Here is an 18,056-nt window from a genome sequence, read left to right on the forward strand (position 1 = left end):
GTCTCAGCCCCTCCCATGCTTGGAAGCCCCCTGCCTTCCTGTGTTACAGAGTCGCAGGAACCCTCACCCATCCCAGTGGTTTCTGAGATCCCATCACCCTCCTCTGGGCTCCTCCCTGGGACACATTTCTCTCTGCTCCCTAGGGTGGGGTCTGCCTCTGGTTCAGCTGCAACCTGCTGGTAGCTGACAACCTGGACAATTCTTTCCCTGGCAGGCATCACACCCCCATCCCTTCCTAGGTGGTGGTGTGCTGGAAAATCCCATGCCACTCGGAACCAAACAGTAGCATCTCAATAGATAGGAACCTGATCCAAAACCCACTGAACTCACCAGAAGAACTCCACTGACCAGTGGGCTTTGGCAAAAGCCATTGAGCACTTCTGTCTGGAGGGCAGCTATCATCCAGCATAAAAGACACTTCAGAGAATTTAAAACAAACATATTTGTCCTTCCACCTGCCCATCCCCTCATTTCTAGATTGAACATCATTGAAAAATCCAATAGTATTGCCACACAACACACTTTTGTTATTCTACAATATTCCCTTTATCATTTGCAGATGCCAGAACTGATCTCAAAACCTCACATGCTTACCTCATTATTGCATTCTGTCTATGGACTACTTTCAAGAGCTGGGTTCCCTTTTCAGTATAACTTATGTTGAGCTAGAAAAGGGCAAAGAACCAAAATCATTTGTACCAAAAAAATCTCAGTTCTGAGTGGCTCAGTCTAATGCTGTAGCCATTTGCAGAAATTTGAAATGAAAGAGATTTTTTCCCCCCACATCCAAAATAAATGATCTAATTTGCCTCTCCTGTGCTTCTCAGTTCCAAATGGATCACATCAGGATGATGGATATGTTTTGTGGCAAATTGCCAGCACTATTATGATGGGTCTCGCATTTTCTCTTCTTTAGGGGGGGTGTTCAGGCTGCCATTTGTTGCCCCTGAATTGGAATATTAATTGCCCCACTAGTGTCCTTGAGGAGGGGAGTGGAGAGAGAGGGACCTGGGCCCACCCTCTACTCCAGGTCCCAGCCCAGGGGCCCTGAGGATAGCAGTGAACCACTTGAACTGGCAGTTCTTTCCCCTGGGCTACTTCCCTCTCCTGCACTTCAGCTTGTGGGGGCTTCCTGCCCTCCCTCTGCACAAGCCAGGTGCCCCTTACCTAGGGTCTTGGACTTCCTAGCCCACCTCAGCACTCCTCCAAACTTTCCTCTGCTTCTCTTCAAACTGTTCTCTGTTCCAACACCAATCTTCTCTGCTTCAACTCCTTCAAACTGTTCTCTGCTCCAGCATCAATCTTCTCTGCTCCAACTCCTTCAAACTGTTCTCTGCTCCAGCACCAATCCTTTCTGCTCCATCTCCCACACTGTCTGATTGAAGCAGGGTTTTTTTTATCATATGACTGACTGCAGGTGCTCTGATTGGCTTCAGGTGCTCTAGTTAATCTATAGCAAACTTTCTTCCCCTTACAGGGAATAAGGCTCCCTTCTAACCCTCTCCTGCTGCCCTCTGGCCATGCTGTATCACAGTTTATATCTGGTTTAGTGGCATATTAGTGCAAAGTCCCTGAAGCATCTCAGAGCTCTGAATCTCTAGCCAGGCACCGATGGGATCATCAAAATGTCCCTCGTCTCTCCCAGGAGCTGGGAAGAATCACGTGTGGATTTGCTGGGTGTTTTGTTTACTCTTCTTTTTTTCCTCTTTCAAAGGGATGTGCTCATTGCAGAAATATGGATATGTTTCACATAGAGAAGCCCTTCTCTCCAGGAATAGGTTGTGAAATAGACTCAAAACTAAAGAGGTGTATCTTGCTTTTAAGCCTAAAATCCCAAATGACGGCTAAAAACACTCAGATAACTCTGTCATAGGGCCTGATCCTCATCAGGTATAAATCAACATAGCTCCATATAGGTCAACAAAGACATTCTAACTTACATCCACTGGGGAGCTGGCCAGTTTTGTCTGGATCAAATTCTACCCTTGGCTACAGTAGGGTAAATCCAGAGGAACTCCACTGACTTTACTGCAGTTATGCTGGATTCACACAGAGAAAACCAAGAGCACAGTTTGGCCCATGACATAGGCGAGATAGACGTACCATGGAGCCAGACGGATGGAGGATGGTTGTTCACAGAACAGCCCTTACTGAGCCCTGGATGTCTCATAGCCTAAGAGGAATCCCCTCAAACTAGATCTACCTTGTGGTGTGTTTGAAATGCTGATGAAACTTTTCTCTCGGACACACAAAGAGACATCCTGTTCTTTACACCGATACTTGACCTGTTGACAAAACATTTCGTCTGAAATTTGAAATTCACTGAATTTTGAGCAGTTCTAATTGGAGAGACTCCCGTCCTTGCTGAGTAGCAATGAGCACCCACAGTAATCGTATAGCATAAGAGACTCCCTCAACAGATATGTAGCAATGGGTTCCCTCAGCAGTGTGTCCAGACACACACATCTTGCATGCAGGCTCTGCCTACCTCTTCCTTTCATTCCCAGCTGGCCTGCCATCAGGCCTTTCCTCTGCAGCCAGCTGCCAGGCTGCTGCCTCTCGCTCTCTGAGGCTGTGGGATACTCAGGACCAGTTACTCCCTCTGCCTGAGATGGAGAAAAAGTTTTGAAGTTGGGGCCTCCACATTACAAGAATGGGCCTTAGCCACTGGATTATAGGAAATTCTGGGGTGAAGATGTCTCAGTCTCTCCTCTTGATGCTCTTCCTTTTTGTATAACTAATTAAATGGTCATTTGAGAATTCCTTTATATATGTCATAATGTAAAAAAAAGTTTTGTTTCATGTTGATTCGAGGAATTTTGTATTGATTAAATCCAATGTCCTGAGTATATTAGTGATGCTTTGCTCTTTTAAATCTTTCCTCACAAGCTCTTTCCTCCAGACATTTAAGCATTGGGTTTGATCTTTGTACATTTTTGTAAAACAGGAGTGACAATGTTCTCCCTTTTCCCAGAAGATGGGTGGTGTGAGTCTGAATTAAACAAATATTGTGACACGTGGTGAAAAGCTCCTGTGTTTGTTCCCAGTGCTCAACCATCTGAGCTATGGGGCTATTTGAGTGGGGAGAATGAAGCATCAGTTTCACCAAACTGTGTTACCCTGGCACATTTACAAATGGTTCTGAATCAATGTGAAGCAATTCACAGGAATAAGGAGAGGCAGAGTGCAATTTTCAATTTTTTTTTTAATTGGACCTGGTCAGAAAATGGCTTTCCATTCTGCAGGAAATTCTGACATTTATGAGGTAGGACATTTTGGAATTTACAACAGAAATAATATTAAAAAATTTTTGATTCATTACCAGTTCCTCTGAAAATGTCAAATAATTTTGTTATAAAAGTTGAAACAAAACTAATTGTTATAACATGTTAAACATGATATAAAATATAATTAAAATATTCTATTATATAAAGTTATATCAAATAGCACAACTTTACTTGTGTCTGTCTGTCTGATCTAGGAAACACGCTTCCAGATGCAGCCTACACATACCTCAGTTCCATTTTTCAGGAAACATAATTTCAATATCCTTTCTGCTATTCCTCTTCCCTAAAGCTTATCAGGCAATGACTTCTCCCCAAGAAGGGGAATAAACTCAAATCCACATCCCTGTGCAATGCAGTAAGGCCAACCTAAGGTCCTATGTAGACAGTGCTAGGTCAAAGGAAGAATTCTTCTGTCAACCTTGCTACTGCCTATCGAGGAGGGGGATTGCCTACGCCAACAGGAGACTCCCTCCCATCAGTGCAGGTCATGTTTACACTGTAGTGTTTTAAGTGTGAAACACCCTTACATTCAGTGGACCTAGCCTTCAGTCACACAGAGTATTTCTTTACTGCAGCTGGGAGCTTGCCTCCCAGCCCGGTTAGGCAGACTCACTTTAGCATCTCTCGAGCTAGCGTGCTAAAACTTGCCATTTAGCGATTAAGACACTGGCAGTAGCTCTGGTTAGCCACATGAGTTCAGACTCAGGGGTCACGCACGTTGCTGTAACAACAGACTGCTTGGAAATGCTCTTGGTTCAACAGAGATGTAGAACAGAAAATCTAATCCAGAGAAGCAATCGGATGTTTAAGCATATAGAAGAGAGGACCTTGAAACAAAAAGTGCTGCCCAATATTCATTGTAATATATAATTATAATAATCGTCCCTTCTGGCCTTAAAATCTGTAAATCTATCTTATCCCTTAGGCACTCTGACATGTTAGTTTTGCTTTCCTGACTAGCACTGCATATAGGAACATAGGCCCCGAGCCTCAACAGTATTTAGGCACCTATCTCCCAAGGATTTGGGCCATAAGAAATTAGCTTAATGGATCAGGTTACAGTGGTACCCAACCCTATTGCACAGGAGGGCCACATGAACTAAACACTGGGGGTCAAGCAGATTCTACACATTTTAATAAAATTTAAAGTCACTGATGTTGATTTATATTTTAAGTTCAGCTTGTTTGATGTGTCTTTGGATTGTTTCTATGTACAAGATTGTCTATTTACACACATGTAAATTAAAATGATATAAACATGGCACCAAAACACTAATGAATTGGCCCATAGCTGCTGGACGTAGGGGTGCTGCTGCTGCACCCCCTGGCTTGAAGTGGTTTCCATCATGTACAGGGTTTACAGTTTGGTTCAATGGCTTCCAGCAGCCCACTATAAAAATTGTTTCAGCTCCCCTGAATTGGCCGTCAGTAGATTGTTTTGAAGCAGGCTGCAGACCTTACAAAATGCTCTGGCGGCCCATCTATGGACTGCAGGCCATAGGCTGGGGGCCTCAGTATCAGAACAATGGGAGATACAATCCTGCCAGACACCCCCCGGTTTTTGAGGAGAATTGCAACACGAGACACCCACACAACAGCTCCCCCAAGGCTGCAGGGCAAATAGACATTTTTGGTTTTCAGTCAAAAGTTTTAGGCTGAACATTTCTGGGGTTTAATATTTTCTTAAAAAAAACAAACCAATAACAAATAATTTACTGTGTAAAAACTCCCGTTTTTTGACAAGCACCAGTATTTCCATGGTTCAGGTCTGAATTTGCCCATTTTCCATTTCACTGGGGAGAAGTTGTCATTCAGCTCTCCACAGTAACACCAGAGAATGTTTCACTGGCAGTTACTGACCTTAGAACACAGAATTGTGCGTGAGCTGTTCAAATCCTTTGTCAACAGTTAATTTCACCTGCCACTGAGCTGCTCATTCCCCCAACTTTCAGCTAGGTCCCTCTGAAGTTTTCACTCTCATTCCCCAGCCTGGACTCACCAAAGCAATTTCATGTCATCTGCAAATTTTGCCACCTCACGGCTGGCCCCCTGTACCAGATCATTAATAAATATTTGAAACACCACCAGTCCTAATGCGGAACATTGTGTCAACCCATATTTTATCTGTTTGCTGTGTTGAAATTGATGGTTTATTCTACTCTTTGGCCCAGATGCTCAAAGGTAGGTAGGCTCCTAATTTCCACTGAAATCAACAGACATTAGTAGTCTAGATATCTCTGAGGATCTGGCACTTGTTTTCTGTTGCGTAACCAATTTCTCATTCATGACAGCATTTTGCCTCATATTCCATGACTACCTAACTTCCTTAATAGCCTCATGTGAGGGACTTTGTCAAAGAAAATCCAAGTATATTATGTCAGATGGTTCCTCCCATATTCACTCCTTTGTCGGCAAAACTAAAGAATTATAGTAGATAACTGAGGAATGATTTTCTGTAGTAGAATCACAAGTTGCTGGTCCCTATTTTGACATGCTCATTTTGGTATTTTTTAAATTCCATTTCATCATCACAGCTAGAGAGATGCACACATTATTGCTTATATAGGGTGAGATATGCCCCCAGCCATGACCTTCATCCCATACTCTATGCATCACTCTATGCTATTGCTGCCCTATCTGAACCACTGAGTCTGCCAGTGCCCATCAATCCTGATCTTCAGCCATTTTTGCCACTCCAGTCCCAGGCTTTTAGACATTTCTGGGGGAAAAAAAAGCATCTTAATCCTGATCCATTGCATTCTACCTGGTAATTGTTTATAAAGTTTCTATTTTGGGGCTCTCAAAATACCAGTGTCATGAATTACTCAATTCTTATATTCTCAGCAATTACAAAATAATTCAGTAAATGTAACAGAAAATGCATTTTCACTAAATATTTACTCCTGACTGGAAGCAATTCTTCCTGGGGGAAGGTTTAGATTTATGGAATGCATAAAACAGGGGAAAGGGATGGAGAGCAGCATCAGTGCTTCAAAAAACTTGAACAAACTTAGAAGCCAACAGATTGGCATCCCACTATCCACTGCTCCCATGTGACCTAAAGGGCATTTTAATGATGCCCTTTGTGCCAGGTGGGAGACTGACAGCTCTAAGGGATTCTGTCTCCAAATACAAGCAGACCAAATAAATACGCCCTACCTCTAATTACTTCTTTTGAATCCAAGAAAGAGAGATGTCTCTCTTGCAATGGGCAGCTTTAATATTACAGGACGAAGACTAACGTGAGTAAAATAAATGTTTGCTTTTCTTCAGCTACCTGGTAAATACACCCAGATCCATTCGTTTCAATGAGAAACAGGTTTTTATACCCTATTCTCAAAATGGTGACTCTTTGACCACCAAAATGTTGTCTTGATTATCTCTCACTGAATAATTTGCAGTAAAATGGGATAAAAAGCCTAAAATACCCTGAATGCAGCATGTGATTTTTTTGACAGGATCATATATGGGGCTAGAGACCCTCAGCTGTTGTTGATTGTCATAGCAGCATGGATCACAATAGAGCTGTGATGATTTACACCAACTAAGCATCTGGCCCAATGTGCTATAATGAGCTAAGTTATTGTATATGCTCCTCAAATGAAAAAAAAGGAAAAAGAAAGATAAAAATACCCCTTGTTTGCCAGGAATCAAGTTGCAAGGGATTTTTTTTTTTTAAATAAGGTTCATGCTTTTGAACAACAAATGTTTTCATTTTAAACTTCTTTGGGCAGGTTTTCTGCTGTGAAATATACTATATTGGCAGCCCTAGAAAGAGATGGTCTCTCTCTCTGTTCAAAAAAGGTTTTGTACAGAACGGGCAGCACTGGCTTTCCCCAACACAGCAGTCTCTGCTCCGACGGAAGGTCTTGCGGGTTCAGGGTGGATACATAGGGATAATGGAATGAAACTAAAAAGCTCGTGTATATTTCAGATTTTTCTCATTAACTTGAAGTGGAAGAACAAGCACATTTGGACCCACTTGGATTCCAAGGAAACGTCTCCCTGGACGCTGTCTGACTGACACTCCCTGCTACTGGGGCATCTCACTGTGAAGTTCTAGGTGGCTGTCTGGTGTGTACTCACTATGAAGCTGCTTAATGTCTCTGCTTTCAAAATATCTTCGGAGAAAGAAAGGGCGGGCCTCATAGACTCATAGACTTTTAAGGTCAGAAGGGACCATTATGATCATCTAGTCCAACTCCTACTGTCTCCACGCACTCTGGGTATATGAGAGAGATTTACAGAGCTTCAAAGTATGTCTACACTGCAGAAAGGAAAAATGACCCATGGCAGAGAGTCTTAGAGGCCAGGTCAATTGATTCTGCCTTGTGTGGTTTGCGCTACAGCACAAAAAATAGCTGTGTAGACATTCAGGCTCAGGTTGGAGTCTGGGCTCTGACACCAGGTGAGGTGGGAGGGTGATCAGATATTGCCATAGTGAACATGAGAGAGAGAGAGAGAGAGAAAGAAGGGTTTTATTTGCATCACTGTTCAGTAGACTGTTTCTCTCCTGAATAGTGATCTTTTCCAAACCTACTTGTGTTGCTTCTGATTCCCTGATGAATTATGCCTGTTCCACGCCAGTGCCAGGGATCAGAACAAGTGTGAGAGTTTCTTTCAACCATGGTTTAACTACAGCCTCCCTTTATTGACCTCCGCTGTTCATTCATACCTTCTTTAGTTATGTAAACACACCCTCTCTGAATATTAACTTAGTTATCTCCAAAAGAATTATCTTTGTGGAATTTACTCTGGGACTTTATTTCAAATGTGAGATTTTGGTTGACTTGTCATGAATATATCCTGGTTCCTAACTGACGATTTAATTATGGAAGAGTGCTAGTGCTGCAATATAAGGCTGATTTTCAAACATTTCATCCACCTTTCTGCTCTATATCAGATTGTTGCAGAGTTCAGAGAATCATAGAACCATAGAGTTGGAAGGGACCACATGGGTTGTGTTCTAGTCTAACCCCCAGCCAAGATGCAGTGTTTGTTGTGTCTCACTAACCCAAGACTGATGGTGATCCAGGCTCCTTTTGAAAACCTGCAGTGAAGGAGCTTCAACAACCTCCCTTGGCAGATTTGTTCCACTGTCCTACTGCTCTGACACTTAGGAAGAGTTTCCTGAGGTTTAATCTAAATCGGCTGTGCTGGAGTTTGAACCCTCTGCCTCTTGTCCTGCCCTCTGTGGCAAGAGAGAAAAAACTTTTCTCCAACTTTTTTATAGCAATGTTTCAAGTATTTGAAGACTGCTATCATGTCTGTCCTTAATCTCCTCTTTTCCAAACTAAACATATCCAATTCCTTCAGCCTTTGCTCACATGGCTTGCATTCCATCCCTTTGTCACTCCTCTCTGGGTCCTTTCTAGTTTCTCTACATCCTTTCAAATGATGCCGAGCCATACAATATCATGAAGAGATATTAGCAAATGCCATTGCCTGCTAGGGATGCAGACTGAAAATTCTGAAGTGATCTTTCCATTTTATTTTATTTTCCTTCAAAAGGAGTAAAATCTTGGCAATTATACAGACTCACATGAAATTAGTTTATGTTTGCAAATGTTACACCACCAGAACAACATGATTTGGCGTTTGTATCATGGCTTTCTACTGTATTTCACAATGGTGGTATTCACCTCCCAGCCCCATATGGTTAATCTTGAATCATAAACTGTATCTTGGCTGTTTTTCTTTTTTTTACCCCAACAGCATCTGGAATATATGGCGCATGGCAATCACACTGGAGTGTCGGTGTTCATCCTTGTAGGATTCAAAGACAGTCGATCGCTGCAAGCTATCCTCTTTGGGATGTTTTTGTTTATCTACACCATGAGTCTAGCAGGGAACCTCAGCATGATCTCTTTAATCAGGATCGAGATGCGGCTACACACCCCCATGTATTTTTTCCTCAGCAACTTGTCCCTTGTAGACGTCACTTACTCTTCCACTATTGCCCCTAAGGCACTGGTCAACTTCCTAGCAGAAAGGAAAGTCATTTCCTTTACTGGGTGCGCCACGCAATTTTTCATTCACTCCTTCTCCGTGAACTCTGAGGCTTTGCTTTTGGCTGTGATGGCATACGATCGCTTCATAGCTATATGCAAGCCACTGATGTACACGCTCATTATGTCCAGGAAAGTCTGTGTTCAGCTGGTAGCGGCATCATACATTTATGCCTCCATTAATGCCATTGTGCACACAGGCTCTTTGTTCAATCTGTCCTTCTGTGGTCCCAATATCATTGATCACTTTTTCTGTGACATCTCCCCACTCCAGAAACTCTCCTGCTCTGACACTCACATGGGTGCCACTGTGCATTTCCTCCTTGCCGTCATAGTTATACTAAGTACTATTCTGGTCATCCTTGTTTCCTATGTTTCTATCATGGTGGCCATCTTGCAGATCTGCTCCAACCAGGGCAGACGGAAAGCTTTCTCCACCTGTGCCTCCCACCTGACGGCTGTGTCCATACTGTATGGGGCTTTGTTCTTTATGTACTTACGACCCACATCCAGCAACTCAGCGGAGTATGACAAAGTGGTGTCCGTGTTCTATACCCTTGTGATCCCCATGTTGAACCCCCTGATCTACAGCCTGAGGAACAAGGAGGTGAAGGACGCCTTGAGGAAGACAATATACCAGAAAATTATTCCTCACTGAATCTAACTGAGGGGTTGAGTTTCATAATTTAATAATAAAGAGACGTGAGAGGAACTGACCTGAAAATGGAACTTCTCTCCTATGGAAAATGCTGAGATTTAAAAAAAAAAAAAAAAAAAAAAAGAATCATCCTAACTCAGGACAATATGGGATGATATGGAATACTTCCCTGGAAATCAGAGAGATCCCAGATCCTGGGTATCCGGGCAGTCACACACCCCCCAACCCATCCGCAGCAGTACACTAGGCAAGCAGCTTGGGGACCTGGGCCCCAGGCACGTAGCTACACCGATGTTAGTTTTCAGTGCAGATCAGCCCCTGTACAGATGAGAATAGAGTGAAAGGATATGAAATAGTTAAAAAGCAAATCTCTAGAGATTGCTGGGCAGTTGTTAGATGCTGTTTGTGAGACTCTAGGATGACATAGCCATGGGCCCAGCAGAAGGGTCTTGCTAATCTCCCCGGCGGTTCTTAAGCCTTAGGTGAGACACTCATGCACATAGACTGATTTACTGTCTGAAAATTCTTTCGCTGCCATGCTGTGCTGTGTTTTTGCTGTTAAGATGAAACACAGGTGTGTGTGTTTTTTTAAGAAAGCTGGTCATTGTGTTAATTACTCTTCACAGCTCCCTAAGGGAAGACTGGCAGGCCCCACACCAAGATGAACCAGATGAGAAGACCCTGTAGATACACAGGAGGCGATAACTTAAGAGAGGGAGAGTCTGTGGATTCCATCCCAGGACAGGTGAAGGCAAGAGCCCAAACAGGTGAGGAAGTGCGCAAAATATAGTGAATACAGCGACGAGCCAGTTCCAAAGAACACTGTGATGGCCACCAGGTGGAAGATGCAGGCGGAGGAGGCTTTGCACCAGTCCTCCATGGATTTGGCCAAAGAGGGTTCAAAGAGGCAGCTCAACTGTTAACTCTTGACGTGTCTCAAGTTGGCTACATTGCATTAACCCAGAACGGCCTCACCACAGCAGCAACTGTGATAAAGCAGTGGGGGAAATAATGCGCATATGAATCCCATGACATCTTCAGAGATCCTGCAGTGGATGAAATGTGCCAGACAAATACATGGAAATCACAGCATCACTATCAAAATGGATTTTACCTAAGGGACAGATCAGCATTTAAGTTTATCCATCTTCCCATCTCATGACATTTTAAAGCATCACTTTGAATAGTTTCCAAGGTATAAACAGAGAAACTATTAATGGCACAGATACCATCCAAAAATGGGACATGTCATGTCATGTTACCGAGAGAGGAAATTTCATTTTGCTGCATTTACGGGCCCAAGGTGAATTTCGCTCTTCAGATATTTGTACAAGATGGGTAAATAAAAATCATTTGGAAAATGGACAAGCTCAGAGAATTGGCTCTCCCCACATCCTTTAAGGGTTTCATTAGCATCATTGAAATCAATGGGAGTTGTGCACTTGATTTTTAAGGCACACTAGGTCCAGCCCTAAATCATTACCATGTGTTACAGGTTCGACTGAGTTCAGTACTGCCAAATGTCTCGGCTTAATCCACTTCTAGGAATAAAAGATTATTAGTAACAGATAAATGCAGCATAACACAGAAAGGAAGACTACATATATTAGCAAGCCATCTGCATGGAAACAGTGCAGAGGTCAGACTGCCTGAAAATCTCAGCTTCACTCTGTCTCTATCTATACTAGAGTTGAGAGGTTTTTTATCTCTTACCCTTTGACATGTTTTTGAATGTTTTTGATAAGTTTGCACAGACTGGAAAGTAAACAGGACAACATGTATAACTAGTTCACTATCTATGCCTTGACCACTATATTTGAGAAGTTGGCAAAATCTTAGAAGTATCCTCTACCAGTAAAAACTTGTTATAAAACACACGTTAGTGAGGTGTCAGCAAAATTATTTTCTTTTTTTTGTTCTCTGAAATTACAATAGTTCACATCTCCCCTTGGCAATATAGCATAACAGAAGTAAAAATAGTTTTGGAAGATCTTAAGATGAATAGAATTCATACTTGTATAAATATACTTACTATTATATATAATGTTCTGTATGATATTAGCTAACACTATGAAACTAGATAGATAGATAGATAGATAGATAGATAGATAGATAGATAGATAGATAGATAGATAGATAGATAGATGGTTGCAGGAGCCGAGCATAGGAGAATACCTAAAGGGTCTCAGGTTGAATGTGTTTCTCTAGCCATGTTGAATTCTCCTGCTGTATACAGAGCAAGGGTCATGCTAAGCTTACTTCATCTAACAACAGTACAGTTTCAGTATGAATATAAAACTTTCTAAATACAATGTACTATACCTAGTCACTACTTTCTTATTGTGATTACATCAGATCTCCTTCTTAATTGCACTTATATCTGCAACAACAAACAAATTCCATGCTTTCATTAATATATTTTGTCTGTGTGAGTTGAATGCATCTATTTTCTATAGTTAGCAAAAGGCAATTTGCATTGCTGGTTCATGATTCTGTCTGTTAGACAGGTTTTCCTATTTCCATATTTTTGTGTTCTAAGAGCCAGCTGCACAAACATTCACAAAGTCCCCCATTTCTTCTCTGACAACTATTCCTGCCGCATTTAGTGATGTAAATACTTTGCGAGATGGGTTTGTCTATCGTGCCTTTGACTTGGCTGGACACACAATGGGGCCTGGCCTTCATCCAGTCAACCCATCACTCTGTGCTATTGCCAGGGCCGGCGCTACCATTTAGGCAGCCTAGGCAATCGCCTAGGGCGCCAGAATAATTGGTGGGCGCGGTTTTGCCGGAGGGGGCAGCAGGCGGCTCCGGTGGAGCTGCCGCAGTGGTGCTACAGAGGGTCTGGTGCTCTGCGGCTCCGGTGGAGCTGCCGCAGTCATGCCTGTGGACAGTCGGCTGCTCGCACGGCTCCAGTGGACCACCCACAGGCATGACTGCGGCAGCTCCACCGGAGCCATGGAGCACCGGACCCTCCGAAGGCACTACTGCGTCAGCACCACCGGAGCCGCAGGACCAGCATGGGGGGGCGGCGAAATTGCCGTCCACCTAGGGCACTCAAACCCATAGTGCCGGTCCTGGCTATTGCAGCCCTTTCTGAACCTTGAGTCTGCCAGTGCGCCTCAACCTTTATCTACAGCCATTTTTGACACTCCAATCCCAAGTTTATAGACATCTCTGAAGAAAAAACAAAACAAAACATCTTAATCCCAATCCATTGCATTCTACCTGGTAACTGCTTATAAAGTTTCTATCTCTGGGCTTTCAAAAAAACAGTGTTATGAATGATTCAATTCTAATTTCCTCTGCAATTACAAAAGAATTAAATAAAAGTAACAGAAAAGGCATTTTCAATAAACTTTTCCACATTTACTCCTGACTGGAAATAATTATTGCTAGGGGGAGGTTTAGATTTCAAACAGAGGAAAGGGATGGAGAGCAGCATCAACGCTTCAAAGAACTTGAACAAAGTTAGAAGCCAACAGATTGGCATCCCACTATCTACTGCTCCCATGTGACCTAACGGGCATTTTAATGATGCCCTTTGTGCCAGGTGGGAGTTTGACAGCTCTAAGAGATTCTGTCTCCAAATGCCTGCAGACCACATAAATACGCCCTGCCTCTAATTATTCCTTTTCAATCCAACAAAGAGGGATGTCTCTCTTGCAACAGGCAGCTTTAATATTACAGGATGAAGACTAATGTGAGTAAAATAAATGTTTTCTTTTCTTCAGCTATCTGGTGTATACACCCAGATCCATTCTTTTCAAAGAGAAACAGGTTTTTTTTCCCTATTCTCAAAATGGTGAGTCTTCGGCCATCAAAATGTTGTCTTGATTATCTCTCACTGAATAATTTGCATAAAATACCCTGAATGCAGCATGTGATTTTTTTTTTTTTTTGACAGGGTCATATATGGAGCTAGAGACCCTCAGCTGTTGTTGATTGTCATAGCAGCATGAATCACAATAGAGCTATACACCAACTAAGCATCTGGCCCAATGTGATTTAATGAGCTAAGTTATTGCATATGCTCCTCAAATGAAAAAAAAAGGAAAAAGAAAGATAAAAATACCCCTTGTTTGCCAGGAATCAAGTTGCAAGGGATTTTTATTTTTTTTAAAATAAGGTTCATGCTTTTGAACAACAAAAGTTTTCATTTTAAACTTCTTTGAGCAGGTTATCTGCTGTGAAATATACCATATTGGCAGCCCTAGAAAGAGATGGTCTCCCTCTGTTCAAAATAGGTTCTGTACAGAATGGGCAGCACTGGCTTTCCCCAACGCAGCAGTCTCTGCTCCTATGGTAGGTCTTGCGGGTTCAGGGTGGATACACAGGGATAATGGAATGAAACTAAAAAACTCGTGTATATTTCAGACTTTTCTCATTAGCTTGAAGTGGAAGAACAAGCACATTTGGACCCACTTGGATTCCAAGGAAACGTCTCCCTGGACCCTGTCAGACCGACCCTACCTGCTACTGAGGCATCTCATTGTGAAGCTCTAGGTGCCTATCGGGTGTGTTTGAAGCTGCTTAATGTCTCTGCTTTCAAAATATCTTCGGAGAAAGAAAGGCCGGGCCTCATAGACTTTTAAGGTCAGAAGGGACCATTATGATCATCTAGTCCAACTCCTACTGTCTCCACGCACTCTGGGTATATGAGAGAGATTTACAGAGCTTCAAAGTATGTCTACACTGCAGAAAGGAAAAATCACTCATGGCAGAGAGTCTTAGAGGCCAGGTCAATTGATTCTGCCTTGTGTGGTTTGTGCTACAGCGCAAAAAATAGCTATGTAGACATTCAGGCTCAGGTTGGAGTCTGGGCTCTGACACCAGGCGAGGTGGGAGGGTGATCAGACATTGCCATAGTGAACATGAGAGAGAGAGAGAGAGAAAGAAGAGTTTTATTTGCATCACTGTTCAGTAGACTGTTTCTCTCCTGAATGGTGATCTTTTCCAAACCTACTTGTGTTGCTTCTGATTCCCCGATGAGTTATGCCTGTTCCATGCCAGTGCCAGGGGCCAGAACAAGTGTGAGAGTTTCTTTCCACCATGGTTTAACTACAGTCTCTCTTTGTTGACCTCCGCTGTTCATTCATACCTCCTTTAGTTATGTAAACACACCCTCTCTGAATATTAACTTAGTTATCTCCAAAAGAATTGTCTTTGTGGAATTTACTCTGGGACTTTATTTCAAATGTGAGATTTTGGTTGACTTGTCATGAATATATCCTGGTTCCTAACTGACGATTTAATTATGGAAGAGTGCTAGTGCTGCAATATAAGGCTGGTTTTCAAACACTTCATCCACCTTTCTGCTCTATATCAGATTGTTGCAGAGTTCAGAGAATCATAGAACCATAGAGTTGGAAGGGACCACATGGGTCGTGTTCTAGTCTAACCACCAGCCAAGGTGCAGTGTTTGTTGTGTCTCACTAACCCAAGACTGATGATGATCCAGCCTCCTTTTGAAAACCTCCAGTGAAGGAGCTTCAACAACCTCCCTTGGCAGATTTGTTCCATTGTCCTACTGCTCTGACACTTAGGAAGATTTTCCTGAGGTTTAATCTAAATCGGCTGTGCTGGAGTTTGAACCCTCTGCCTCTTGTCCTGCCCTCTGTGGCAAGAGAGAAAAAACTTTTCTCCAACTTTTTTATAGCAATGTTTCAAGTATTTGAAGACTGCTATCATGTCTGTCCTTAATCTCCTCTTTTCCAAACTAAACATACCCAGTCCCTTCAGCCTTTGCTCACATGGTTTGCATTCCATCTTTTTGTCACTCCTCTCTGGATCCTTTCTAGTTTCTCTACATCCTTTCAAATGATGCCGAGCCATACAATGTCATGAAGAGATATTAGTAAAATGCCATTACCTGCTAGGGATGCAGACTGAAAATTCTGAAGTGATCTTTCTATTTTATTTTATTTTCCTTCAAAAGGAGTAAAATCTTGGCAATTATACAGACTCACATGAAATTAGTTTAAGTTTGCAAATGTCACACAACCAGAACAGCATAACTTGGCTTTTGTATCTTGGCTTTCTACTGTATTTCACAATGGTGGTATTCACCTCCCAGCCCCATATGGTTAATCTTGAATCATAAACTGTATCTTGGCTGTTTTTCTTTTTTTTACCCCAACAGCATCTGGAATATATGGCACATGGCAATCACACTGGAGTGTCGGTGTTCATCCTTGTAGGATTCAAAGACAGTCGATCGCTGCAAGCTATCCTCTTTGGGATGTTTTTGTTTATCTACACCATGAGTCTAGCAGGGAACCTCAGCATGATCTCTTTAATCAGGATCGAGATGCGGCTACACACGCCCATGTATTTTTTCCTCAGCAACTTGTCCCTTGTAGACGTCACTTACTCTTCCACTATTGCCCCTAAGGCACTGGTCAACTTCCTAGCAGAAAGGAAAGTCATTTCCTTTGCTGGGTGCGCCACGCAATTTTTCTTTCACGCCTTCTGCGTGAACTCTGAGGCTTTGCTTCTGGCTGTGATGGCATATGATCGCTTCATAGCTGTATGCAAGCCGCTGATGTACACGCTCATTATGTCCAGGAAAGTCTGTGTTCAGCTGGTAGCGGCATCATACATTTATGCCTCCATTAATGCCATTGTGCACACAGGCTCTTTGTTCAGCCTGTCCTTCTGTGGTCCCAATATCATTGATCACTTTTTCTGTGACCTCCCCCCACTCCAGAAACTCTCCTGCTCTGACACTCACATGGGTGCCACTGTGCATTTCCTCCTTTCCGTCATAGTTGCATTAAGTACTATTCTGGTCATCCTTGTTTCCTATGTTTCTATCATGGTGGCAATCTTGCGGATCCACTCCAACCAGGGCAGACGGAAAGCTTTCTCCACCTGTGCCTCCCACCTGATGGCTGTGTCCATACTGTACGGGACTCTGTCCTTTATGTACTTACGACCCACATCCAGCAACTCAGTGGAGTACGACAAAGTGGTGTCCGTGTTCTATACCCTTGTGATCCCCATGTTGAACCCCCTGATCTACAGCCTGAGGAACAAGGAGGTGAAGGACGCCTTGAGGAAGACAATATACCAGAAAATTATTCCTCACTGAATCTAACTGAAAGGCTGAGTTTCATGATTTAATAATAAATAGAAGTGAGAGGAGCTGGCCTGAAAATGGAACTTCTCTCCAATGGAAAATGTTGAGATTTCAAAAAAAAAAAAAAAAAAAAGAATCATCCTAACTGAGGACAATATGGGATAATACTGAATACTTTCCTGGAGGAGATCCCAGATCCTGGGTATTCAGGTAGTCACACACCCTCCCGCAACCCACCCCTAGCAGCACACCAGGCAGGCAGCCTGGGGAACTGACCCCCAGAAAGACTGCTATTTGAGTAAGAGTCTGAAATGAAGAGCTTGGAGTTACCCCAAAGGGAAACTGAGATGAGGGGCCACTTGCAGGGCTGCTTCAAAGCCACAAAGATACATTCAGGAGGAGGCCACACACATACAGGCTGAATTAAATGCATCACAGGAAGCCTGGTCATCCTTTCTGGTTTCCTACCAGGCCATGTGCATGCTTGCTGCCTGATGGATGGGTGGGCAAGCCGCCCTGTTTTTGCAAGCTCTCAGGCTCCCCAGCCTACTTGATCCCTGGGATCCCCATCTTCCTTGGCAGCCAGTTGCCCAGGCTTCCTGCTTGCTGCGCTGATTGACTGGAGAATGTCCTGCATCGCCAGGATCTGAGACTTCCCTGACTTCTAGGATGCCCAGGTTGTCCGCTTCCCTAGCCACTGTTTTTTCTATATTCAATCCGCTTTATTTAGTGGGCTTTTTAAATAAGTTCTCTCTGATGGACTTTATATATTTGATGCTCTTCTTCATGTGGTGCAGATAGGCTGAAGTCATCCAGATTCAGTGTTATTTCCCCCCAGAATTAGGTATTTGAGTGAAATATAATAGCTGATCCTCTCTTTAGTAGTCACTGTGATACGTTATAAATGATAGCACAAGGAGCAATGCAGGAGAGAATCAGAGTCAATAACGGCAACTTCACCCCGCCCCCCCCCCCGCCATGCTGGCTGAGCAGCAGGCAAGAAATATAGCCACAAAAACCAC

General features: G+C 43.0%; 1 protein-coding gene across 1 annotated transcript; it reads left to right on the plus strand.

Annotated features, from left to right (window-relative positions):
- Positions 1 to 9,014: 9,014 nt before the first annotated feature.
- LOC115651095 (olfactory receptor 1020-like) lies at positions 9,015 to 17,046 on the plus strand. The gene is made up of 2 exons (XM_030561978.1): positions 9,015 to 9,605; positions 16,096 to 17,046. Exons 1-2 carry the CDS (start codon positions 9,015 to 9,017, stop codon positions 17,044 to 17,046), a joined length of 1,542 nt encoding a protein of 513 aa, XP_030417838.1.
- The last annotated feature ends 1,010 nt before the right edge of the window (positions 17,047 to 18,056 follow it).

The sequence above is a fragment of the Gopherus evgoodei genome, chromosome 4 (genome assembly GCF_007399415.2).
Source record: "Gopherus evgoodei ecotype Sinaloan lineage chromosome 4, rGopEvg1_v1.p, whole genome shotgun sequence".
Lineage (NCBI taxonomy): Eukaryota > Metazoa > Chordata > Testudines > Testudinidae > Gopherus > Gopherus evgoodei.

Bases quoted from the DNA above. Each gene is read 5' to 3' on its own strand.
- LOC115651095 (XM_030561978.1), top strand. From the start codon at position 9,015: ATGGCGCATGGCAATCACACTGGAGTGTCGGTGTTCATCCTTGTAGGA. The intron at 9,606-16,095 runs GTGCATTTCCTC...TTACCCCAACAG, and splicing joins ACACTCACATGGGTGCCACT to CATCTGGAATATATGGCACA.